Genomic DNA, 27,556 nt, shown 5'->3' with positions numbered 1-27,556 from the left:
TGGTGGTGGCTAACAGATCAAGATATGAATCTCCCCATTTGCAGAAGAGACCTTGAACCATCTTCAAGTGTAACTACCACTTGTGATCAGCTAGTCACTGATGACTGAGCGCACCTCCCCTGGCATTCAATGATCCTGCCAGGTGATTCACCACTAGAAAGATTTCTTGGTGGCCCATCCATTTCCAGAGGCACAGGGCTGCCTGGCGAAGGGTCTGCGACCCAACCCTGTTTGTTGCAGTAACACATGGTGGTGGTGTTGTCCATGAGTACCTGTACCAGCCTCCCCCTGAATGAAGGCTTTCAGCACCAAACAGATGGCCCTTTGCTCCAGAGAGTTGATATTGAGCCAACCCTCCACCAGAGACCAGGAGCCTTCGATCTCCATATCTCCCAGATCGCCACCCCAACCCAGACATTATGCAGCAGTCAACACTCTCAGCTCTGGTTAGAGAAGGGAAAGGGGTCTGCCATGGACCCAATTGTGGTCCACTAACCACAACTGCAGATCTTCTGCATTCTCCTCTGAAATCAGAACATGGTCAGGGTGGTCCCATTGATGTTGGGCCCACTGAGACTTCAGATCCCAAAGCAGAGCCTGCATATGCCACTTGGTATGCTCGACCATTAAGCTGCCAGAGGCCATCTGTCCCAGCAGCCTCAGAGTAACCTCATTGAAATCCAGGTTCAGGACTGAAAGATGGGATCAATGTCATAGACTCTCTTCTCCAGGTGAAAGGCATGACACTGACCCATGTCCAGAATGGCTCAGATGAAGGGGAGGGTCTTAGAAGGAGTCAAGTGTGATTTCAGCATGTTGATATGAACCCCAAAGATGACAGGAGGTTAGCTGTCATCAGAAGGGGTTGAAGACTGCCTGGAGTGAGTTTGCCTTCAACAGCCAGTCGTTGAGGTTTGGGAAGACTGGGACCTCTGAAGATGTGCTGCTACCACTACCATCACTTTTGTGAACACCAAGGGGCACTGGTGAGACCAAAAGGGAACAGAGCAAACTAAGAGTTTGTGTCCCACCATGAACTGCCGGGCCTGTAGAAAGGGTGTATGGAAATAGGTGTCCAATGCCACCATCCAGTCTCCAAGGTCAAAGGCAGACAAGATCTCAGCCAGCGTGAGCATTTTGAATTTCTCTTTCCATAGGAAGGCGCTGACAAGGTGCAAGTCTAAAATTGGACAAAGGCCTCCACCCTTCTTGGACTCCAGGAATTACAACCTCTTGTTACTTTTGGTGTGGACACTCTCTCAATAGCCCTTTTGGCTCAATTGGCTTAGACTACCTGCTGCAAAACAGAGAGACGATCCCCTGTCAGTCGCTGGGGGAATAGTGGAAGGTGCAGCAGCGTGGAAAGGATGAGTAGGGCATAGCCAATCTGAACAATTTACAGGACCCACCTGTTGAACGTTATGGCCTGCCAACCCGGCAAGAATCGTCAGATCCTGTCTCCCACTAGGCAAATGGCAACACTGTTGCCAATTGCCCACACGATGTAGGGGGTGGTGTCCAAGCCACAACTAATTGTGACCTTGGCCGTGTCACAAATGTCCTGTATATCCTGGATGAGGAAAGGCAGAAGATCTTCAGGGACACCAAATCCCAAAGAGCATTGGAATAATATCCAAGCAGGCAGCTGGCATTCACTGACCAAAGTACCAAGCTGGTGTATGAGAAGGCTTACTTCCAGAACGTCTCCACCCATTTTGACTCCCTATCGGGGGGGGTGTAGTTGGGAGCGTGTTGGAGTTAGTCTTGCTTGCTGACACCTGCACCACCAAGCTTTCAGGAGAGGGGTGCTGAGATTTAAAAAAAGCAGACAACGTTGCATGTGCTGGCGTGCCGCCGCTCGCCATCCCTCCTTCCGTTGTCCATGTTGGCCAGACCACTCCCTCCATTGTCTGTGTTGCCCCCACCTGCCATAAAAAAACACTATGACATGGACACCGCTGACGACATCATACTGCTTTTTCCCCACACTCTCTGCCCTCCATGTTGCCTCCCTTCTCCCTTTGTATTGCTTCCCACCCCTCCCTCTTTCCACTATTAAAACAAACACCTATGACTCAGTCAGCACTGGCTGAGTGAGGTCCTTATACACATTTCGCTGGAATGAACATTAGACAAGCATCATCAACTAATATTGCTTTGTTTGTTAAAAATTTTGTGCACTGTGAAATGTGTATAAGGAACTCACTTGTTTAGTGTGCTCGGGCTTGGCAGTATTTCATGTAGGAACTATTAGGGGTCAAGTTAGTGGGGTTGAGGATGAGTACCCCTTCCCTGAGCATCATAATCCAATAAGTAAACAACAGTTTAACACTGACCATCACAAGAGAAGAGCCATAACCACATAGGGCATAATCATCCGATTTAGGATTCAGCACTGGCTGAGTCACAACCTTTTTTTTTTTTTTTTTACTTTCAGCCATGTAGCACAACTGCCACTGGAAATGAAATACAAACGATGTCTGTTGCCCCAGTGGGCATCTCTAAATATGGCAGATGGAGTACAGTCGCAGTGGCAGGAGTATAGTACTCTGCTATGGTGATAATACTTAATTTGTCCATCAAAGTATAAATCAGACCTTCTGTCTTTTAAATTTGTATCGAACAACAACAAAGGAGTATATGAAAAATACAAGACGAGCAAGCATGTTTCCACATTCACTGTAACGTTAACTCGTGAATTAAACCACTTTTGGTTTTTCTAAAAGCCCTCACTCACCAACCTAGCCGAATGCCACCCTAGTGTGCTACAATGCCAGTTTACTGCAGAGCTGGTTCAGTGATTGGTGAAGAGTGATATAAGTGAATTTTAAAATGTCCAATTAAGTTAAAAAACGTGCTTTATTTGTTTTGCCAATTGAACATGAATAAAAACAAAAGTGTGGGATAAAGGACCACATTATAAGTCTATTTTTATCCCAGGAGTGTTGGTCAACATGTTTCTGCCTTTAAATGAACAGTTTATCATGCCAGGCTTTAGTCAGGGCCAGTGTGATGTGAAGAGGACCGCGGCGGTATGGGCGTGCTAAGGCCCACCCTAACCTGGGGTTACTAGTGTAAAAAATTTTCAAAACACTAGCTAGATTCCCTCAAACTTGGAGAGAAACCGAGTTTATTGGAAGGTGCTGACACTACGTGCACCATTGGTCTCGGGAGGGGGGTGATGGCGACTTGGCACACCGCCCTTTCCGCCAGGCACCCGTTCTGAACCTGGACGTAACCTCTCTGACCGGACCCGGAAGTGTTATTTCATAATTTTAAATTTGTATACCACTTTGAAGTGCTCACTCCTTTGCTATGCTCTCTCTGCAGAGAGCCGTCAGGAGTAGGGAGTAGCTCTATACTTGAAAACCCCAAACACAGGCCATAAGAGTGACAAGATCGCACCTGGATGTCAGCCTCAGTGAAATATGTTTCAAAAGGTTACAAAAGCCCCCAGCCCTACTCTTTACACCTCTCGTATCTCCTTGCTGAGATGTGCTCAGGCCCCTTTGAGCAGTGGTCTCTCTTTAGAATCAGAAAGCTCCTTTTGAAGTGCACGGAAGTACAAAATGGCAGTCTCTCTCGTCCTTGGTGTCAAAGCAGTAGTCGTTCATGAATGTATGCACTTATACCCTAGGTGCAGCCTGGAAGATTCCCATGATAGACATTCCCCATGCCAGCTGAATTGTTGAAGCTTTGTTTCCTAGTGGAACGGGCCTGCAAATCTTCATGAGGAATTTTTCTGGCCAAAACATAATATATCTTTATACAGAGGACAATGCACCGCTACCAAGACCTTTTCCTCACCGCTCTACCACTCTTGGTTCCAGAGAAATCAACAAACACCTAGGACATCCATGTGGTGGTCCCTTAAATGAAAAAAGTAGAGATATACTGCCCCTGCTCATGTGAATAGGTTCAGCCATCTCCACATCTGCCTCGAAAAGCCTGGGCCAGCTGCTGCGCTGGTGAGATGGTTGACGCTGCTGGTAAACTAGGTCTCTGGAGTAACCTCTTCATTTTCTGTACTACTGGTGAAATTAGTAAGTTTGCAACAATAACCACAATGATCATGCTGCAGCATGAGGATCTTTAAATGGCTCAAGCTTAGAGTTAGCTTTTCCCCCAAAAAGTCTAGATCCATCAAAAGGGTATGCCCATGAGGGACATCTGGACGTCCACAGAATATCCAACTGCCCATATCCAATAGCATTGTCTAATCACTACGCTGGTGTCAATAGCATACATGGTGATGTCTAATTTAGAGCACAGAACATTTTTTGATACATTCTGTCCACCCTGATTCATATAGGCAAGGGACATCCTGGAGACTTCTGGGCAAGTTGGTAAGCTCTTGCTAGCCATGTACCAGAAAGCATGGGTGCCAGAAGGCACACTGCATTCAAGGAACATAGGACCAGGCTAGTTGCTGAAAATATATTTTTGTCACATGGGTCAATATCCTTTGATTCCCTATCTAGGGCTTAATAGGATGGTGTTTGGATTCACCTACTCGATGCCTGCCCCACAAGGCTTTCAGGCATAAGGTGTTTTGTCACAAAATCTGAGTCACCAGGGGTCCGTCTGGGGCACCTGGCCATAGGTCGACTGACCAGAGGATCCGAGCTTCATTATAGGGCAACAGAGCTGCTAATGAAGATGGCTCTGGTTGGAGTATTTCAGTCAGTAAATTAGCTTTGGTTTCAAGATTAGGCAATTGTAAATTCAGCGCCTATGTAAGTTTGCACACTACTACTGCAAAGAAGGTGCTTTCTTCCACTGATGCATCCGGGGGTGAATCCAGCACAGTCTCAGGGGAGGTGTATAGTCCACTGGCATTCTATAAGTCTAGGTAAATTACTTCTCCAGTGTATTGAGGAAATAGCAGATTGTCTACACCTCCATGACATCATGAATTTCATAAGGAACATTTTACTGGCCCCCATCCCTCTGGTAATACAAGCCTCATAGAGGCGACTCAGGATCTGTCTGAATGACTACTGCTTGTGCCATGGTAACCTCATAGTGCAACATAAACCTGGCGTGGGTCGACAGCTCAAGCATCAGCGGAGTCTGCAGTGACACTGGTATGGAAAGGACTGAAATTGACCATGAAGCTGGAGTGGAAGCCTGAACTGGCTTAGGTATGGGCCCAGAAGCTGGTCCCAAGGAGGTAGCTCGGGGGAGCACTTGCTGCCGAAGTTCGACTGAGGCCTCTAAAGCTCCTTAGGGCCCAAAGGCACACCAGAGGAAGTCGGAAGTGTTGGAAAGATCAGCAGCATGGCCTCCTTGAAGGATGAGATTTATAGCAGGGCAGATAATGTCCTCTTGAATCCGGGTGCATTGGGCCCAACTCTAGCACTGGATGAGATGTGGGATATGCTGGAGGTGGTGAACCCTTTCAGTGTCATCCTCACAACTCTTCGCCAGACTCAAGTGGTGGAATGGGGTTGAGTCTCACTTGGGTTTCTAGCGCTCTTGGTATGTTTGGACTTCGCCTTACCTAAAGCCTTTGACAATCGGACGTCGAACAGGACTAGCTCTTGACTGGAAGTGACTACATGACTTGAAGCAGGAGCAAGACCGCTGTTCCAAATGAGACTCCTTCTTATGCTCAGCAAAGTAGAGTTTTGCCTCCCAAAAACCTTTGGGTGGATGAGGGCAAACTCTGCGTTGTGAACGGAGACCAGGCTCCAAAGGCGTAAACGATGTAGGTCCGTCACTGATATCTGCTTCCTGAAGTCGCAGCACGGCTTGAATCTCTGCGTCGCAATTCTTTCCAAAATAAGAATATTTAAATGCATGTTCCTTGTTCCTGTAAGTTGAACTACTCAGGACCTAAAGGCGGCCTAAATGAATTATTTTCCTTCAAAGTAAAAGTGGGTTTTTGTTGTAGACATACACGTAGGATTGATATATAAGTGTGAGGCCTGTATGGCTAGACACAAGCGAAAGTCTCTCACTGCCAATGCTCTTTTTATGATACGCCCCAGAACGTTACGTTATCCTACTTCCCTGACAGGAAAAGCGGGTTAATACACACCCAGGGCTTCAGATGGCTTCTAGAATGTAGCTGGGGCTACTTAGTTGCTTAATTTGTGTTGCACTTATTTCTAAAGACCGGCACTTATTTATGACAGTCCATCACAATGTGGTGCAGTCGATTTTGCGTTCATAAATAAGAAAATGTGTTCAATTTACTTTATAAAATTATAAAAACCACCATCTGCACAGCGTGAAGTGACCTGGAAATACCGCAGGCCTTGGCACTTACATTTTTACAAACTAAGCACTGGGCAATAGTCAAACAGAGGAAAGGAGTTGTGTACTATCAGGAGGGAGTCCTTTATACCATAATCCATCTGCCCTCTACTCCTGGGAGAGTGCATTTGGGGTATGTAAGGGCTTGAACACATGAAGAGGCCACGGCTCCATAGAAGGCACACTTAGCCTCAAGAGGCTAGGATGCTCCACATACGCTATATAGAGCCTATAAATAATGAAAATAGATGTTTGTTTATGATAAGGTTGATTATTATGCTGGCTTTCCTTTAAATATATCTCCTGTTGAAGCTCTAAAATTCTTCATAATACACAATAATAAACTGTTTGGGTTTTTGGGATTTAACATTCCGATTTTAGCTAATATGTATCATCAATTTTGAAGATTTTATTATTTTAGTAAATATTACACAGGTGATGAGTTGCTATATCTGAAAAGGCAAAAAAAATGGTAAGAGGTTTTTAGGTCAAGCCTGAGCAGCGCATGCGCTGGTCTGCGAGGCATGCTTTATTGAGGTATGGCATAGAAGCTCTACCCATTTCCCTGCCCATCTTTTCAAATCGCTCCTGTTGCTGCCCTTTCAAAATCGTTGCTTTTCATTTGTGAATAAGCTTAGTAGTCCCTCCTTGGTACCGCCTTGTCTGTATTTGTAACCTCCCATAACAACTGAAATTTTTATTTGTGTTGTTACATGTTACACGGTCTGCTTTATCTAGTCGTTGAGCACTATTTTCTTCAACAATCTTCCCTATTCCACCCACGACGTCTCAGCACACCGCCACCTTTTATATTGTTATTGGTCATGTATTTTTTTTAATTTCCAGCACGGTCCGCTTTAAATATAGCGCCCACACTTATTTCATTATTTAATTTACGGTGTGGTCCTCTTTCACTTTAGTGGCCGCACTTATTTATTTAATTTACAGCGTGACCACTTTCATGGCAGTGCTAAAAAAGGTTTCTTTATTTATTTATTTTTACACTTTGTGTAAAAGTGCCCCATATGCGCTTTCAATTTAATATTGGCCGCGCCCTTTTCTTTAGACACTACTCACTGTAACCTGAATACAGCGAGCACCCTCTAAAGAAAGGGCAGCGGCCACGATTAAAGAGGTCTCGCATTTGTGAAAGCTTGAGCTATAAGCAATAGAAATGACAATGCCTTTTATATATGTGTTGCTTTGAAAAACAGATAAATAAAAGGCATTTTCATTTATAATGCCAATAGCTTAAAATCTCGCAATTGTAAAACCTATTGCATTGAAAATGCTTGTTAACTTAAATGCTACAAACGTGAGCACAGCTGTGGGATTTGCTTTTTGGTCCTGAGTCCTTCTTAAAGTCGGAGCATGAATTCTGCGACACGGCATAACGAGCCCACTGCCTCAGGCTTGTGAGAACCATGAATCAAGGACATACGATGCTGTCACCAGCAGGCCTGTTATCTGTGAAGCACCTCCAGCCTACAGCAGATCTTCCCCATGCCCTACCCTACATTCAGGCCCTGTTCCAGCTTTCCACACCAGAGGAGGCACCTGAAAATAAAGCAACGCTGACCAAAAAAACATCTGTAAGTCAGATAACAAATGTTTCAAACTATCCATTTTATAAAAATGATTACATTAGCAGGTGAACTTAGTTCTAACCCCAAAACACACGTAAAATCACAGATAACGTCAGCTTTAAAGAGTTTCCTTCTGCAAATGAAACAATCTCAATAGCTTTTAAAAAATGGAAAACGTATTCAGAAATACTAGGGACAAGGACAAACATCTCGTTCCTGTCTCCACTGAGTCAATTAGTGACTTTTAGTTTTATGCTTCTAGCAGCCAGGCTCGCTATAGCCCGAATATGGAAATCCCCGGTCCCTCCCTCACCGCAAGTGTAAAGGACTACCATGCGGCCTCTGGGCGCAAGGAAGGAGCTGTTAGTGTTAGACCCCGGCCAACTTTCGAAATATTGACAAACCTGGATTTTATGAGCTTTTGTTAATACTTTTGATAACTTTTCTGAATTGCGAACCTAATGGAAGGAAAATACTTTTTTGAAAACTTGTGTGAATAGCAAACTCGCTGGAAGATGACCATAAGTTCCCAAACTGAGTTGGTGGGGAGTTTGGCCCTGCTTAGAGAACCTGACCCCACCTCTAGACTCTTGAGTGTGATTGGCCCTCCTTAGAGAACCTGACCCCACCTCTAGACTCTTGAGTGTGATTGGGCCTCCTTAGAGAACCTGACCCCACCTCTAGACTCTTGAGTGTGATTGGCCCTCCTTAGAGAACCTGACCCCACCTCTAGACTCTTGAGTGTGATTGGGCCTCCTTAGAGAACCTGACCCCACCTCTAGTCTCTTGAGTGTGATTGGGCCTCCTTAGAGAACCTGACCCCACCTCAAGACTCTTGAGTGTGATTGGGCCTACTTAGAGAACCTGACCCCACCTCTAGACTCTTGAGTGTGATTGGGCCTACTTAGAGAACCTGACCCCACCTCTAGACTCTTGAGTGTGATTGGGCCTCCTTAGAGAACCTGACCCCACCTCTAGACTCTTGAGTGAGATTTGGGCCTCCTTAGAGAACCTGACCCCACCTCTAGACTCTTGAGTGTGATTGGGCCTCCTTAGAGAACCTGACCCCACCTCTAGACTCTTAAGTGTGATTGGGCCTCCTTAGAGAACCTGACCCCACCTCTAGACTCTTAAGTGTTATTGGGCCTCCTTAGAGAACCTGACCCCACCCCAAGACTCTTGAGTGTGATTGGCCCTCCTTAGAGAACCTGACCCCACCTCTAGACTCTTGAGTGTGATTGGGCCTCCTTAGAGAACCTGACCCCACCTCTAGTCTCTTGAGTGTGATTGGGCCTCCTTAGAGAACCTGACCCCACGTCTAGAATCTTGAGTGTGATTGGGCCTCCTTAGAGAACCTGACACCACCTCTAGACTCTTAAGTGTTATTGGGCCTCCTTAGAGAACCTGACCCCACCCCAAGACTCTTGAGTGTGATTGGGCCTCCTTAAAGAACCTGACCCCACCTCTAGACTCTTGAGTGTGATTGGGCCTCCTTAGAGAACCTGACCCCACCTCTAGACTCTTAAGTGTAAATGATGTAACACAGATTCACATTCTGAATCAGAGACCTGAATGTGGACTCGTCTGCTTCTCTCAGTCTCTATGATTGTATTTTCCTGTCAAATTATTCACAAAAGGCATTTGAAACCCTTATTAATCGCAATATCACTGCCCACTTCCCTCACCTTAACCTTGTGCCACCACAGAGGTCAAGCCAGTGAATCTCCATCCTTTCCTGTACGCGGCGGTAACACACCACCTGGAAGGTCGTCCCTTCCCTCTTTGTGCACCATGCCCTTTAACGAGGTGAGCAATCATATACAGTGTTGTGGAAGTTGTAACAATGTTATATTCCGGGAAGGCTAAATACACAGTAAATCAGTTCTTCTGATTTTGCCTCACTGCGACAGAGCTAGGCCAACCAAGACTGGCTATCCTCAGTAATTTACTAGCTAGCTACATATCATTAGATCCCCTGTGGAGGTTCAGGGTATCAATAGCATCTGTGACAACACAGCCTTATGATCTGATCACTTACTGGTACTGAGAAGTGATCAGTGTAGTAGGTGGGTGCAGGGAGCATCATGTCCAGTACAAAGTACCCAAATGCTGGTGATATAACTTGTCGATGGTGCACCCAGTAGTTGCTCAAAATGTGGTCCCCTGGATACTTACTTTGGTGTGCTGCACCAGGGTCAGTGGTCTCTTCCCCTCCGCACTCATCCCTTTCCAGCCCATCCTAGAAGGGAAGCAGAGAGAGAAAGTGAGAGTGGGGAAGGGAGATGCCCCTATGAGGCACCATCTCCTGCGGTGGGGCTGCACAGCTCCAGACTCTGACGTCAACAGACACAGCCAGTACGAACTGTATACATGCAGAACAGCCTATCATACATGTACAATGTGTGCTTTTTGGAGGGTTGACACATTTGGGCTGTGTTAGAGAACAGGAGGGGATGGGGATGAGACCATTGGCTCTCTATAATATGCCTATAATCCAGTCCAGCAGGCAGACACCCTTTCCTGATAGGCAGTGCTGCAGACTCCCCACTTTCAATCACACTACAGTGACAGTGAGTTCAGGGCCTGTCATGTGATAGATCTTGTTAGAGGAAGAAACGTAATGTGGCACAGGATCTGGGAACAAGAAATTGGTGCAGGAGCCATAATGGGAACCACACAGCCAGAGCATGCAGAGCTAGTACTGTTGTATTGGCCCATAAAATTAGTCTTACCCTGCAAGATTGTGGGTTCTATTTAACATTTAATTTTTCCACCACCCCTTCCAAGTAGATTTTCAGTCATGGGGACCATCAACTTGGAAGGAGCAGAGAGGAAAAGGGATAGATTTTGGAATGGAGAAGTGAACTACCATGGTATATACACCTTAAAAGTATAGCACACCCGAACTTGCATAGCCTGACGTTTTGAACTGCAGGTTTATTTTATAAACTAATTTCCATGGCCATTATGCTGAGAAATGCTCTGGTGTGCCACCACCACCCAGAAGACGGGTTACGTTTGCTTGGCACACAATTACAGTACTGGAATATTTCATGCATGTTCCTTCATCACCTATAGCTTTTCAACTGATTTAGGTAACTACTGTGGAATAAAATGCACAATTTGGCGTCATTCTTCTTAAGCGACTGAATTAGGTTACCTCCATCCACACAGAACCCACTGGAGGAAGTCACACTCACTTGCTTTGCTTACTAGCTGCAAATTGGTAGATGAATTTAAGCTGCAATGACCACCAGATTCACACGTCTACTATCCAAGCCCCTCAAATCAACTCCTTCTGCTTCCAACAAGCAAGGCAAAGGGAGATAATGATGGGAGGGATGGTGAAGAGGAGGAAGTTCAGGAAATACTGTTCCCACATGACCAACCCATAGAAGTCAATGAATGGGAGGGCTGTGTGGCACCAGATGCTAGACCTTTGGATTCCATTCCAAAAGACTACCAACCAACCTGATTACCCTGGGGCGTTTCAGTCTAATGGGATGACTATCGGCATCATTCGACTTGCCAAAGTCCTCACTGGATAAGTCATGCCTTTTTATCCACTTCAAAGACATATCTAGAAGATCGATAGGGGGAGGTTTCCTCTGAATAAAATAATATGGTACTAGCTTTCCATCTAGAAATGATGAACAAGTTAGTTACGTTCTGTAATGCTCTTTCTAGTGGATGCTCTATCTAACTACAGATTTCTCACGCTTTGAATTCTCCAGTTGACAGACAACATCTTTAAACCTTCCAGCATCAACTCCTGTGCATTGATAGGTTGGTGCCATCCGATTCTGTGTTGGATTTGTCCTGCCTCTGGAAGTGATAGAGCAGAGTCACACAGGGGTGCCACCCCTGTGCGCTGATGAAAGTTTACAACAAAGCTATCTGCACCCTTATACGTGCAGCACTAGCAACAGATTGAAAACCATGACAGTGTTCTGAATCTAACATGCAACTTAACTAACAACTAAAAGTCCACTCCACAGGAAGGGGAGGAAGTTGGTTCGACAGAATATCCACCAGAAAGAGAATTACCGAAGCTAGGTAATTTGTTCTTCAGGTGGGTATTTCTAGCCACACATTCCCTACCTTTGAATAGATACCAGATACCCTCTCAAAAGGTGGAGGGTCTCAGGAGTGGACTTGACACCAGGAAATCCTGCAGGAATGAGGGCAAAATGCCCCTTTCAGAGAACCTGAGAGTCAAGGAGGTGATGCCTTGTGAAGGTGTGGACAGACGCCCCTATAGCCCTCAGGCAGATGGCCAGCAGCGGAACACATCTAGCCAAAGAAGTAGTGGTGGCTTTAGTTCTGATCAAATCAGTCCAAACTACCTCTGGGGGCTAATTTTTTGGCCAAGGCATAGCACATTTTATGCAGAGAACAATACTTATGGGCAGGGTCTGTTGCTGGGCTGCCTTTATCTTCATGGTACCAGAGTACACTACAAGCAATTTGTCTACCACTTGATGCTCCTTAGTTTAGTCAGCATTAAAGCCAAAGAGTCTCTTGGGATCCGACCGCTTCAGTCTCTCCTCTTTAGAGGGATGTGCCAGCAAGAAAGAAGCAGGGAGTGTGATGCACGACTCCATGTAGAAAGCCGGACACATGTTTGGTACAAATGATGCCCGAGCCTGAGGCCCCAGTTGGTCTGGAAAGAAGGTGGTCTATGGGGGTTCCACATACAGCCGCTGCAGTTCACTGACATGGCACACAAAAGTAATCCCAATGAGAAAGACAGTTTTCAGGGTCAAAATCCGCAGGCAACAAATGCACTTATGCATAAAAGACATGCACATCAAGAAGGTAAGATTCGAATCAAAGTCCCACAGCAGCATAAGAAAAGGTGCTGGAGAACCCCGAATATAAACCTTTTTTAAGAAACGCATAACAATCAGAGACTTAAATAGGGCGGACTGATAAGGCAAACATATCAGAGAGTTTAGCTTGCAGAAGATCGAACTGATGGACCTCACACCAGGTGACAAACTTTGTCCGTCATCCAGAATAGATTACATTTGTGAATTGGTGGGAAGAATCAAGATGACATCCACCACCTCCTTCATGAAGATCAAATGTGATCAACTGCTTCCGTTCAATCTCCAGGCATGGAGGTTTGGGTTTGGGTGGAGCACCCTGTTGCTGGGACAGCAGGCCTTCCTAAAGAGGTAGACAGAGCAGGGGACAAACACTCAGACTCAGCAGGTTAGAAGAGCACCACATTCTCTGAGCCCAGTCTGGGGCTATCACAATGAGCTGAGCGCAGTCCCCCCTACTAACCTTCCTCAAAACCTGAGGAAGCAACAGCACAGATGGGAACACGTAAAGGAGAATTAATGGGATGCAGGATGAAATCATATCCAACATGGACTTGAACTTCCTTACCAAAGTGAACTCTTTTGCAGATAGGAATTCAGTGTTTGATGTTAGGTCGAGAATCCTCTCCTTCGTGGGAAAGGATTTTGACACTGTTAAGTCCAGGATCGCTCCCAGGAACACCGTCGATCTGGACGGAGTGAGAGAGGATTTTTTGTTGTTCATTTTGAGACCAAGAGACTTGAAAAGTTGAAGCCAGACCTTAGTCGACTGTTTTACCACCCAAAGAGAGGAACCCCTTATTAACAAGTCCTTCAGGTATGGGAACACCTGGGCCCTGAACGTCTTGAGAAAATCTGCCACTGGAGCCATGCATTTGGTCAAGACTGGAAGCCGACTTTAATCCAAAAGGGAGCATCTTGAACTGGTAATGGCATCCTGCCACCTCGTATCTTAGATAATTCCTGTGTTTCGGACGTATGGGGATATGAAAGTATGCATCTAGAAAATCCAGGGACGTCATGAAGTCCCCTTTGTCCACCACTTGCAGAATCTCTTGAAGAGCTAACATTCTGAAGGGCTGTTTTTTGACTTGTTCAATAGTCTCAAATCCATTACTTGCCTCCACTTTCCCGACTTCTTTCTTTAAGAAGAAGTTGGAAAAGAATCCTAAACTGCGCTGGCCATGAGGAACTTCCTCTATCACCTCCTTGGATAGTAGCGATTGAATTTCCCTCTTTAAACTTACCAGATGACGAAGTACAGACCTGTGCAGAGGAGGATTGGGAGGCTTTTGAACAAATTTCAGGATGTATTCATGCAGGATTACATCTAACACTCATCTGTCGGAAGAGAGAAGTTTCCAGTGATTGAAGAATTTGGACAGTGGATTTCCGAATTGAGGTGGGATTGAGGCGACAGGTGCCTTCTTTACATCATTGCCTCCTGGGATCATCCTGAGACTTTTCTCCAGCTGGAGGAGCTTGAAGCCCCTGCTGCAAGTAGGTTTGCTATCTGGCCTGTTGAAAGGACGGTCAGGAAGTGAATTAGCCTCTGCCATGAAAAGACTGGAATGGCCTTTGCTGCAAAGTGCCGAGTGAATGAGCAGTATCAGTGTCTGATTTTATGGACTGCAAGGCAAGGTTCACATGCTTCCAGAAAACATCTTCCCCATCGAAAGGCATATAGAGGATCTTTGACTGAACTCCTGGTCGAAACGACGTCGCCCTTCAGCCAACCCTGTCGATGTAAAATTGGTGCCCCTGGGATCTGCTGAAAGGTCCGCGGCTGAAATATCCATGTCTACATCTATTATCTCGGACGAGGCTACCTCCCCTTCCATTACGATTTCTCGGGTCTCCTTCTTCATATCCTCTGGGAGATACTCTGGGAGGGGTGACAAGTCAGACTACATCTGATGATCGTATCACCCAAGGATGGCTAAAGCATTGGAGGCTTTAATGGAAGTCGCCACCATGGCTGAGAATCTTTTCCCTATGTTGTCCAGCCTGCATCCTTCTTAGACAGGCGGAGCTGTGGACGGTGAATATGGATTCTTTCCCCGCCTCTGAGTCCTCTGCATTATAACAGAGTCCAGTTTGGACTGACCAATAAGGCAAGTTGGACAGTTCTCTGGAGCTTTGTATTTTTTATCAAGCTTCGAGAAGACAGATGCCTGCCACTTAAGCTGGCATTTCCCTATGTTTTAAATCCTCCTGCCAGATAAAATCGAACTATAGGGTAAGGATCTCTTTGAGCGCTGGGCCTCAACTTTAAAATCAATAAAAAGCATTCAGTATGCTTTTTAGGCAGAGGGAGGTCGATACGTTTAGACACTCTTTCAAGAATGTTGTGGAATCCTCCAATGTCTGCTGGTGGTGAATCTGCCGGAGGAGGAATGTGTGAATCCGACATTGGAGCAATATAATCATCCCATCCTGGATGATCTTTTGAGTCTGAAAGAATTTCTACACAAGCGGATGGTAGCGGTTCCTATAGAGAAAAGGGTGAGGCATGGTTGGAAGGTATAGTGATTGGGTCTGAGGCTGATTTGTCTTGGAAGAAAGCTCTGAATCTGACCTTTCTAAAACATTGGTGTAGTACACTATTAAGCAGAATCTGTCTTCGCAGGGGGTGGGGACAAAGCCCACACCTTTCCGTAAAACTTCCTTCATCTTCAGTCAATATCCGAGGTGACAAATTGACTACTATTATTTTGATGCTGTTTGACTCCTGGTCCGTATCTGAGGTTCGGGTTGTTGTCATTGTTCCCGTTTGTTGTCTCCTCTTCTTTTGCTTCTGCGTCTGGCCCATCCTCTGCTGAAAAAAGGTGATTGAGGAAAATGTTGTTGGAAAAATAGTAGCTGGGATTAGGGGACCATCTGGTACATCGGGTGCCACATTGGTGGATGTCCTGGATATGGACCCATTGGATGATTCACAGAAAAAGGCCATCGGGTAGCCATGTAAAGGATGTTGGTGGATTCCCCAGGCAGCTCTTATGGCTGCTCCAACTGTCATTGCTGGATACACTACTGAAAGAACTATTCTTCCTGTGAGATGTGGTTAAATCCTCATCAGATGCAACTTGGGAAACAATCAGGTGAACAATGCACACCTAGTTGAGAGCCAACACACAAAAACGGCTACCCCTCCCATTACCTCCAGAAGGGCAGAGACTGGGGTAGGTCATGAGTGACCGGGGGACTCCCACCATGACCACAGGCAAGATTCCGGTTTGTGAATCTATGAAAGATACAATACTGGTGAAAAACAGTTATTCCTGATCACAAATGTCTTGCTAAAAGCGTGGCGAGCACACATTCAGGAACCTTTGGCAAATAACAGTACATTGAAGAATTCAGACCAATGCAATTTGCTTACAATGCCTTCCTCCACTAAAGTAAAGCATTCGGAACCCAGAAAGATCATGGACAACAATACCTGCCTATTCTGTTACAAGCAGTGGGGTACTAAATCTCCAACCCTATCAAAATAAGTGCAGATTTTCTGGCTATTGGCACAGAAGCACAACTTATTGTCCGGAGCCCACACTCCAGTGTGTCCCTCCTGCCCTCTCTTACCCCAATTTAGTTTCTTTATAAACTTTTGGGGTAAAAGCACTCTTATCATATTGCAATGTAGTGTACTTTGGCAAAAACCTTTGCTATAAAAATATTCCCTTGCTCAAATGTTCTGTGGTTTTCCCTGCCCCTTTGGCACTCTGTAAAATACCTATGCTCCTCGTAATATGTGATGAATGGGAAGCAGTATCATTGTAGCTTTGACTACAGGCTGTGCAACATCAAACTTTTATCATCCATATTCATTATTTTGAAGTCTTTTATCCGGAAAGTAGCAACAATAGATATTGTATAAAAAGTGTTATTCCTTTGTAAATAATGTCTGACTGTGCACCAGTACCACCATACAGCCCAAAGGGGACGAGAAGACGACTAACGGCTCAGCTCATAAGTCTAACTTGAGCATCTTCAAGCACTGGTAGTTATACAAGATGTATGCCACGTCTTAACATCCCTGCTGAGGTGTTATCCTCTTGTGATTCATAATGGCCTCATGCAAGTAGCAAGAGATTAAAAAATAAAAAAACAAATGCAATATGGCTGCATGAGCACTGCAGGTAGGACAGTTCTAACACTCTACCTATTGTGCAGAGCACTACTCTGACATGCCTTGGATTAGGACTGAGGTATATTTGCAACATTGTATGTACGAAACTATATGGAAAGGGAACATATTCAAATAAAATAAGAGAGATTAAGTTTGCATGAGATGTGGGAAAACGCTCACACAACAAATGGTGCATACTTACATGATAAGTGGGAAAGGAGTCACCTGAAAATTGGAGAGGTACTCCAGAAGACGTGGACAGGCACTCACATGAGAATGGAACAAATATTGGCACATGATTGATTGGGTGTGTATTCCGATTAGATGGGGGACGATTGTAAGAAAAGCCATTACGCAAGAAGAGTGGGTCAGCTGTTCCAGAAATCTGACCTATTACTCACATGGTCCGAACCTCCCGAAAGTATTTCATGGCGAACTCCACCATAGTGTACTGGTTTCCATCAACTGACATAGCATCTGAGGTCATACTTGGGACAGGGCTCTGCAAAGGAAACACAGACAAAATGCATGAGCTGGAAACACTTCAAAACTAACCTTGGCCTAAGGATGCAGCATCTATCTCACCTAAAGGAGCTTGTTTATTTCACCCAAATGGGAAACACCCTGTCTCACCTAAAGAGCTTCCTCTACCTCACTGAAGGGGACTCCGTCTTTTTCACTAAAATAAGCTCTTACTAGCTTACCCAAAGGAGTCCCATCTCATTTGCCTGAAGAGAACTGCCCCTTCTCACAAAAGAGAACTCCCTCTGAATCACCCTTAATAGGTCTATTTATGTAATTATTTATTTTTGCAGATTTAAATAATGTGGACATGACACATGGGTGTTATGGAGGTTTAGAAAAATGGATGAATATTCAGTACAAGTTCGGAACATGATTTATTGCCTCACAGCTAAAACAAAAATTAACATAGGTGTAAGTAGAAGAGAGGTTGGGAAGTTTCATGCAAACTGATGATTATGTAGGGGGTTACGATTGCCACATGATGCAAACATCTACAAAAAACATGGGAATAAAACACAGCAGAGGTAACATATCATAGAGGCAAAACAAGCAAATATAATGCAGGGGAAGTAATGCTAGGCATACCATATATAACGAGAACCAAGGTACTAGGAGCGTCCATACGCATGCAATCACATTTAGATTACTCCTTCTATCTCAACGACACAGAATTCCTCTCTCTCACCCAAAGGAAACCCTTTTACTCACCAAAGGGATTTCCTTTATCATACCCTAAGGAGCTGCTCCTATCCTACTCAACGAAGCTCCCTCTGTCCTACCTATGGAAACTCCGCCATCTCATCCAAAGTTTCTCGCTCTGAATCACCAGAGAAGACGGACGCTGTTTTACCCAAAGAAACCAAACAAATGTCTCTGTTACTGAAGAAAACTTAACAGTAATAACTAAGAAAACTTCTCTGTCTCACCATGTTGAGTAAGCTCTCTGGCCAGGCTTTGCATGAGTCAGAATGGATGAAGATACTTGCCTACCTGAACAAAATATTATGCAATGCACAGTTTAAATATATCCAATTTAATATATTGAACAGACCCTATTTCACACTTAAAAGAGTTAGTAGAATAGATCTTGGAGCCTTGACAAATTGCCTCATTCAAGGGAACTACTATTGCCCTCCAAATGAGCCCCCTTCAACCCCAGTGACGTTAAACCATCAACCTCATCCAAAGGAACACCATGTGTCTAGGCCAAATGAAACAACAGAACTCGCTCCCTAAAATGAACTGCCTCTGTTTCATGCACCACAGATTACCTATGTCTCATTCAAGTGACATTCCTCAGTCTCTTCAAAGAAAAGTGTCTTATTTTTGTTTATTGGTAACCCCAACTACAAAAAATGACAAACCCATCTCTCTAGACAGATAGGACACCCCTACCTTTCACTTGTGGGACCTCCATCTCTCAAGCATGGACCCTCAGGGGCCTATTTATAAATTACATTTTGTAGCATGTTTCTTAGCACTACAATAATCCTATTAACGTGCTATAAAATACTATTTACATACATATGTCCAGAGGTCTATGCCTATGCCTCCTCTATCTTTTATGTGCGGAAATCTTTGCCCAACTGCGGAGATCTCAGCTCAACTAAGTATACATTTTAGTAGTACATGTGGGAGAGAAGTGGATGAAAAATGGAAATACTTAATACTAAAGAGAAGGCATTAAGGGAGGAGGAAACAGGGGCTGATGGAGTCTTAGGGAGGGGCATGCCCTCACCCACAGGAGAGTAATCCCATTGCACAAGTTACTACTTGTATAATGATATATCTGTAAGAGACATTAGTTCGTGATAGATTCCTTACCTTAGAATATCCCCAGGCGTCAGACTGGATCCAGAAAGTTTTGCTTAGCAGTACCCCTGTGCGACAGTAGGTGGCGTCCTGCAGCTCTGCTCCCGTCACTGGCGTCGTAAGCGCCGAGATGACATCATGGAGGGTACTTAGGCGCCACCCATGTGTGCTGACGTCAGTTCTGTACATGACTTTCCGCGCCAGAAACGCAGAGCCATGCAAGATACTGACCATTGGTGCATAAAACTAAGGCCCTAAAAGGGGATGACCTTAACCCTAGTAATCAGTTCACAGAACGAGGAGGATGGGTGGGGCGGTAAGGAATCTATCACACTAATGTCTTTAACAGATATATCGTTACACAAGTAGTAACTTGTGCATCTGAAAGAGAAAGGTTAGTGATATATTCCTTACCTTAGAATAGATACCCCAGCAATACCAACCCCGGTGGTGGGTCTGCGAACGAGATTACACCACAAAATCATGGAGCATAGAACGGCCAAAGAAGTTGTCTCTCCGGACCTGACAGTCAAGGCAGTAGTGCTTGGTAAATGTGTGCAGCGAGGCCCACATAGCTGCCTGGCAAATGTCCTGCAGGGGAACTCCATGTCCCAAGGCAGTAGTGTCTGCAGTAGCCCTGGTCGAATGGGCATGCAGTCCCACAGGAGGCTCCTTCTTGGCCAAGGAGTAACACGCTTTCATGCAGAGAACGACCCACCGGGAGATGGTCCGTTTGTGCACGGCCTGACCTTTTTTGGCGCCCACGTAGCCAACAAAGAGCTGATCATCCACCAGGAACTGCTGTGTACAATGCAGATAGAATGCGAGCGCACGTTTTGGATCCAGATGGTAGAGCCTCTCCTCTTCCCTTGAAGGATGCGGAGGTGGAAAGAAGGTGGGCAAAGTGATGGTCTGCCCGATGTGGAAGGGTGTGACAACCTTTGGCAAGAAAGAAGGACGGGTCCTTAAAACCACCTTGTTCGGATGAACAGAAAGGAAAGGAGGTTTGGAAGAAAGAGCCTGGAGCTCACTCACTTTTCTGGCAGAGGTGATAGCCACCAGGAAAGCCGTTTTCAAAGCGAGAAGATGTAAGGGACAGTTATGAAGGGGCTCAGGGGGAGCACACATCAGAAAAGTCAAGACAATATTTAAGTCCCACTGAGGCATTGTGAAGGGTACGGGTGGAAACGTACGCGTTATGCCTTTAAGGAAACGGTTAACAACCGGGGAGTTAAAAAGAGAAGGCTTATCTGGAAGCTGTAGGAAGGCAGAGATGGCAGAAAGATAACCTTTGATAGTTCCCAGAGCAGAGCCCTGCTGGGCCAAAGAGAGAAGGAACAGGAGAACCTCAGAAAGAGGGTCAGAAAGGGGATCCATGGCCTTTGCTGTGCACCATGCCACAAATTTGTTCCATCGGCAGGCATATACCGTTTTGGTGGAGGGACGCCTGGCTGCCAGAATGTCATCACAGACTTCGGGAGGAAGATCGAAAGGTGTCAACTGTCGCTGCTCAATCTCCACGCATGGAGGTGGAGGCTGGACAGGTCCGCGTGGAGGACCATACCCTGCTGCTGTGACAGAAGATCCTCCCGATGAGACAAGAGGATCGGGGGTCGATGCTCTTACTGAGTAGCTCGGGATACCAGACTCTCCGAGCCCAGTCCGGAGTCACAAGAATTACCTGGGCCCAGTCACGCCTGATCTTCTTCAGCACTCTGGGCAGAAGTGGTATAGGCGGAAAGGTGTACAACAGACAGCAGCTACACTTGCGACGACAAGCGTCTCCGAGTGAGTGTCGCCTTGAAAATTCCAAGGCGCAGAACTGATGACATTGCGCGTTCTCTTTGGTGGCGAATAGATCTAACCAAGGTTCTCCCCGCTGCAGATAGAAACCTTGCGACATGTCCGAGTTCAGATGCCATTCGTGATCCATCATGCACCGGCGGCTGAGTTCAGACGCCCTGGCGTTCAGAGAACCTGCCAGATGTTGAACCACCAAGGTAATGCCTTGACGTTCCAGCCATGTCCAGAGGCGCAGAGCCTCTTGACACAGGGTCCATGACCCCACCCCGCCCTGTTTGTTGCAGTACCCCATGGCGGTGGTGTTGTCTGTGAACACCTGCACTACACTTCCCCAGACACAGGGAAGGAATGCCTTCAGTGCAAGTCGGATCGCCCGCAGCTCCAGAAGGTTGATATGGAGACGGGACTCCGCCGGAGACCAGAGGCCTCTGATCTCCGCCTCTCCCAAGTGGCCTCCCCATCCCAGGAGGGACGCGTCCGTCACCACTGTGTGCTCCGGTTGGAGAAGGGAGAGGGATCTGCCACTGACCCAATCGCGATTCGTGAGCCACCACTGCAACTGTCGTGCAGTGCCCTCCGAGATCTGAACATGGTCAGACAGGTTGCCCTGATGTTGTGCCCACTGGAACTTCAGGGCCCACTGCAGAGCCTGCATATGCCACCTGGCATGTGTCACCAGCAGGATGCAGGAGGCCATCAGGCCCAGAAGCCGGAGGGTCACCCTGACCGAAACCCAGGATAGAGGCCGAAAGATCGGAATCATAGTTTGAATATCCGGGACTCACTGCTCGGGAGGATAAACCTAAAACAGCGTTGAATCCAGAACCTCTCTGATGAAGGGGAGCTTCTGAGAAGGACTCAGGTGCGACTTCGGCACGTTGATGGAGAACCCCAGCAAATGTAGGAGGTCGGCCATAGTCTAGAGGTGGTCGAAGACTGCCTGGGGTGAGCCTGCCTTGGTGGTAGGGGAAGACTGACACCCCTGACCTGCGCAGATGAGCCGCGACCACCGCCATCACCTTCGTGAACACCCGAGGGGCACTGGTAAGGCCGAAGGGGAGCACGGCAAACTGAAAATGCTCCTGGCCTACCGTGAACCACACGTAGCACTAATGGGCCGAAAGGACGGGGATGTGAAAATAAGTGTCCTGCAAGCCCAACCCTACCATCCAGTCCCCAGGGTCCAGGGCAGCTAGGACCTGAGCCAGAGTCAGCATCTTGAACTTTTTCTTCCGGAGGAAGCGATTGACGTCCCGGAGGTCCAAGATGGGGCGCCGGCCCCATTTGTCCTTCTTGCGGACCAGAAAGTAGTGGGAATAACAACCACTCCCTACCTCCTGTCCGGGAATACACTCGATGGCCCGCTTGGCCAGGAGGTCCGTGACTTCCTGATGAAGAAGAGCCAAATGATCCCCCGGCATGCGGTGGTATTGAGGAAGCATTGCTGGAGGGAAGGACTGAAAGGGAAGGGAATAACCCTTGCAGATTATCTGCAGCACCCACCTGTCTGATGTAATCTCGCGCCAGTGGTGGAGGTTGTGGCGGACCCTGCCACCCACCGGCATGGGGTGCTCCCTGAAGCTGGGATTTGGAAGGCTTGGAGGTGGAAACAGCGGGGGTAGAGGCGGATTGACCCGCAAGCTGGTTTCCAGACCCGCCTCTGCGGAAGCCACGTCCGCGGCCTCTCTGAGGCTGGTTTTGCACAGGATTATTAGTGGTGCGTGCTTGGGTGCTCATGCCCTGGCCATGAAAGGAATGAAACCCAGGAGTGGCAGGGTTCTTTGTAGAAAGACCCAAGGACTTGGCTGTGGCCGGAGAGTCCTGAAAGCGCTCCAGAGCAGTGTCGGCCTTATCGCCAAATAGGCGGGAGCCATCAAAGGGCATGTCCATGAGCGAGCCCTGGACAGTGGGTGACAACCCAGTCGAACACAACCAGGCGTGGTGCCACAACACCAAAGTCATGGAAATAGCCCTGCACAACGAATCAGCGGTGTCCAAACCACACCTGATGGCAAATTTAGCCGCATCCTTACCTTCAGCAATCGCTTGGGAAAGGACAGCCTGGACCTCCTCAGAACACTGAGGCAAGACCTGAGCCATGGAATCCCACACTGCGTGGGAGTAAAGGCCCAACAAGCAGGCGGTGTTAACCGATCGGAGCCCTAAGCTGGCCGAGGAGAACAACCTCTTGCCAAATTGTTCCAGCCTTTTCTTATCCGGCGGAGCCATGGGAAAGGCACTCTGCGACGTCGAGGCCTGAATAACCAGGCTCTCAGGCGTAGGGTGAGTGGTAAGGAAGGCGGGATCACCAGGTGCCGGGCGATGACACCTGGCGCCGTTTTTATCCACCGGCGCCCCCTAGGCCAGCTGCAACCAAGTGTCCAAGAGGACTTTGGTAAGGGCCTCATTGAAAGGGAGCAGCGGCTCAAACGATGTAGACCCCGTCTTGAGCACCTCCGTAAGGAGATTGGTCTTGAGGGCTACTGTAGGGAGGTCGAGATTAAGAGCCTCTGCAGCCCGATGTAACATCATGGTGTAGGAAGCACCCTCCTCCATAGTAGGCAGAGGAGAGGACAACCCCGGGTCAGAAGAAACATTGAGTTTGCCCGCGTCTTCCAGGTCATCCACCCAATCTTGCTCGGAGTCACATTGCCAGGCAAGGGGGTCCTTAGACTCGTCCCAGTCGTCATCCGCGGGGGCTGGTCGCGGCGGCAGAGCCGGTGCCGGAGAAGGGACGAACGGCGTTGGGAACACACCAAAAATGGCCCCGGCCGGGGCCGGGACAGAGCCGCATCCCAATTTGGATCCCAGGCTGGAACAAAATGGTCCAGGTATCAAGGCAGGGCTGGGATAAACAGCACCCAGTGTGGTGCCAGGGCTGGAGCTGGCGGTTCTGCACCCCATGGTGCCGGGGCTGGAGCCAGCTGCGTAGGATCCTGTGGTGCCAGGGCCAGAGTGAGTGGCGGAGCCGCCAGGCCAGTAGGATCTGGACACTGGACCGCGGGGCCCGAAGGCAAGCCAGAGGGAGCCCGGGGCCTAAAAAGGCGATCCATGGCAGCAAGAAACTCTTGCATCTGTTCGGGAGTCGCCGACGGACCCGGGTATAGCGGGTAGGCCGCTGGACTCCCCGGCTCCAGAGAGCCCTTGTCCGCCTCCGGGGAGCGACGGGGGACGTCGGAGAGCGAACACGCTTCTTCGACTTCTTCTTATGGCGTCGCTTACCGGAATCCGGAGGCGAAGACTTGGAGCCCGAGGAGCGACAGCTCCGGTCCCGCGATCGGTCACGGGAACGGCCCCTAGACCCAGACGGCGCTGAGAGGAATGCCGGACCTCCAGCAATTTCCGGCACCACTCCTGCAAGGCCTTCGGGCCATGGCTCGACAGTCTCGGCAGTCCCGGGAGTCGTAAATCGGCCTCCAGGCAGTAGAGGCACACATCGCGGGGGTCCGCCACCGACATGTTACGGCGGCACAACCCGCAAGATTTGAAGCCGGGCATCCCTAAGTGCACCAGGAGAAAAAAGGGGAGACAAAAGTCTCAAAAGAGTAGTCAGAAAGTGACTAAGGTACGGGCTCAATCTGGATCTGCCATTGCTGGCACGGAAAAAGAAAGAACTGACGTCAGCGTGCATGAGTGGCGCCTAAGTACCCTCTGCTACGTCATCTCGGCGCTGACGACGCCAGTGATGGACGCGGAGCCGCAGGACGCCACCTACTGACGCGCAGGGGTACTGCTAAGCAAAACTTTCCAGAAACAGTCTGACGCCTGGGGATATTCTAAAGTAAGGAATCTATCACTAACGTGTCTCTTTCAGATGCTATTCACAAACTGCCCTTTTATAGTTACTACTGACAAAAAGGGCCAAAAACTGTTGTAAATGTGCTCCAGCTCAGACCGGGAGTAAGTCCAAAACTACCTGCACTGCAACATGCTCCCATAGTAAATATAGCAGTAGGGATATACAATAAAACCCCACATTAACAGAAGTTAAATTATTCAAATAAAACCACAACATTTCGATATTTTGGAATTAATATCTATCACACAGATGTGAAATGGAAACAGGACAGATTGATTTGAGGTTTTAAATCTCAGATTGCATTCTGGACTTCATTATCTCTTTCAGGAATGGGATGGATTGGGCTTGTTAAAATGATCATGTTCCCATGTTTGGTATATTTATTTGCAAACCTTCCACTAGTTCTCCCTCAATCCTTTTTAAAAGACTTAGACCGGATGGTTACTGGCTTCATTTGAAGAAGGAGGTGACAATGCCTGGCTCTACAACATTACAACTCCCAGTACATGTGGGGGCACAGGGTCCCCTGGATCATTCGAAATATTATCTAGTGGCACAGCTGCAGTGGGTTAGCAGGTGGTTAGCTTTGCATTCATTAACTGAGATGGGCCTGCAAGGGACAAATGTAAGTGATGGCACATTGAAAAAATTAATATACACCATGAGACATCTAATCCCGCAAAGGCCTATATCTATTATGCACTGCATAGTGGAACTATGCTTGGGTTTAGGACTCTAGTAAAGGACTACAAAGTTGTTGTTAAACAGTTTCTGTCTTATCAACAAATTAGATATGTTATGTGGGAGCTATGGCGTGTCAGATCAGTTGGACCACATACGCATGAAGTATTACAAACATTACATAGTGTGGGAGATGGCAAAAGTTTAATTAAGTGGATTTACAGAGCCTACACACAACATCTGGATTTACCAGGGAGTAAACTCTCAATACAGTGGAAGACAGATATACCCAGGCCAAGCTTTGCAGTATTCAGAATGGAAGAAGATAATTGCCTACCTGAACAAAATATCATGCAATGCGCAGTTTAAATATATCCAATGTAATATATTGAACACACCCTAAGTAAGTAGAGTAGTTCCTTGAGCCTGGGCAAATTGTTCCCACTGCACTGCTGCAGAGGCTGATTTTGCACACAAGGTGGTCTACAACATATTATCACATTACTGGGGTGATATTACTGCAGGGTTGTCGTAGGCCAATGGATGTGTAGTTCACAACATTCTTGAGGTTTGCATACTAGGCCTCTTCCCACACCAAAATGGGCAAAGCCACAGGGCAATTTAAAGATCTAGGTTTGCTTTTAGTACGGCTTAAACTTATTACAGATTGGAAAAATACAAACTCTCCCTCTGCTACCTGATGGCACTTTGTAGCGCTTAATAGTTGGAAATGGAAAGTGTGCATCTGCAGGGAGGAGTGAGCATGCTTGAGGAAAAAATGTGATAGTGCATAGCTGGGATGTAATGCTAGAATCAATGAAATCCTATGAGAAGAAGGATGAGTGGCCCCCGCAAACATCCTTGACCTGCAGTTTTCATACTTTAACTTGTGTAGGGTAAATATTTAATAGCCAAACGAAAAATATGTACACATATGTTTAATATACCAGTCAGATGGGAGATTATTGTAATACATGTAAAGCGTTTACATATTATGTTTTTTTCTATGATAAGGTTTGTAGGAGAGCAGCACCATTTGAGGTCTTATGGACACTGTGGGTAGTGTTCTACTCTATGACGATGTGAGGATTATTGTAACGCAGATAAGGAAGTGTTAGAACATACACAAAATAGTACAAGCAAATATCAGAGAAAAATAAGTAAACAAACTATGCTCTTTTGGATTTTGCTGTGCCCCCATGCTGCTACAGTGGAGTTCCACGCCTCCACGTAGCACTGAGCGTCCCGCTCCTGTTTCCTCGCTCCTCCCCCCACCACGAGCACGATGGCGTCTACCTGCGGGAGGCTGAAGCTGAAGCTGCTTTCTGTGTTCCCGAGTTTCTCTTCGTAGTGTCTGAGGTGTTTGCGGGGCGACCTGCGGGGGCCCTTGCGGTGCTGGTGGATTCTGGCGGCTCTGGCGAGAGGTGGACCTGCGGGCGGCTGCTGCTGCACTGGCGACTTTCTGTGCAGCCGGGCCGTTGTGGAGCTTCTCTTTGCGGCATTTGCGGGACGATTACAGGAGGCCCTGTGAGGCGGGGGTTCTTGCAACGAGTGACGGACTCAACGGGTGTTGACTTGTGCTGTCAAATCCTGAAGGCGGTGTCTTTCCTTACAATGACAACAGCATGCTTTTCACGCCCCAAGAGACTCGGGCTCCTTTATTAACACTGCAACACGTTTTGGATCAGATACTTACTCACTTCTCTGCAGATGCCAATTTTCTAGCTTTTTGCTCATGATCATAGAAGCTGTTTTCGGGTGATTACGTGCAGACTGGACTACATCTCCTATCTCGCCTTGCTGTTTTGCCTTATCCCTCCCCCCTGTGGCAAAAGTGTGGGAAGAAAAAGAAGTTTGCTGGTGAGTGGGCTTTAAGTATTATTTTGCGGACTGGCCTCCTCTAGTGGCAGCTTCCCTCCGTTTTCTTATCTTTTGATTTCTACCCACTTTCTAAAATCTGCAGTCTTTGATGGGCAAACTAACAGGCACGCGTGCTAAGGGGAGAGCCCGACGCCTTCAGGCTAAAGAAGAGGCTGCAGCAGCAAAATTAGTGGGTCAGCAGGAAGACAGGGCAGAGATTTCTTCCGTGAGCTCTGAGGGGGAGACTGAGGCAATTATAGAGTCTCCAGTA

General features: G+C 47.2%; 1 protein-coding gene across 2 annotated transcripts in view; it reads right to left on the bottom strand.

The window, feature by feature from the left end:
- Nucleotides 1-27,556, bottom strand: part of MYO15B (myosin XVB) — an 810,836-nt gene that overhangs the window by 239,713 nt on the left and 543,567 nt on the right. For both annotated transcript variants that reach the window (XM_078654532.1, XM_078654533.1), the window contains 2 exons: nt 17,207-17,307; nt 10,023-10,086 (listed from right to left, as the gene is read on the bottom strand). In XM_078654532.1, the coding sequence (XP_078510658.1) occupies nt 10,023-10,086; nt 17,207-17,307 (165 nt within the window). The remainder of the gene's footprint in view (nt 1-10,022; nt 10,087-17,206; nt 17,308-27,556) is intronic.

This window comes from Lissotriton helveticus, chromosome 7 (genome assembly GCF_964261635.1).
Source record: "Lissotriton helveticus chromosome 7, aLisHel1.1, whole genome shotgun sequence".
Classification (NCBI taxonomy): domain Eukaryota; kingdom Metazoa; phylum Chordata; class Amphibia; order Caudata; family Salamandridae; genus Lissotriton; species Lissotriton helveticus.
This window is presented reverse-complemented; position numbering and strand designations above follow the sequence as displayed.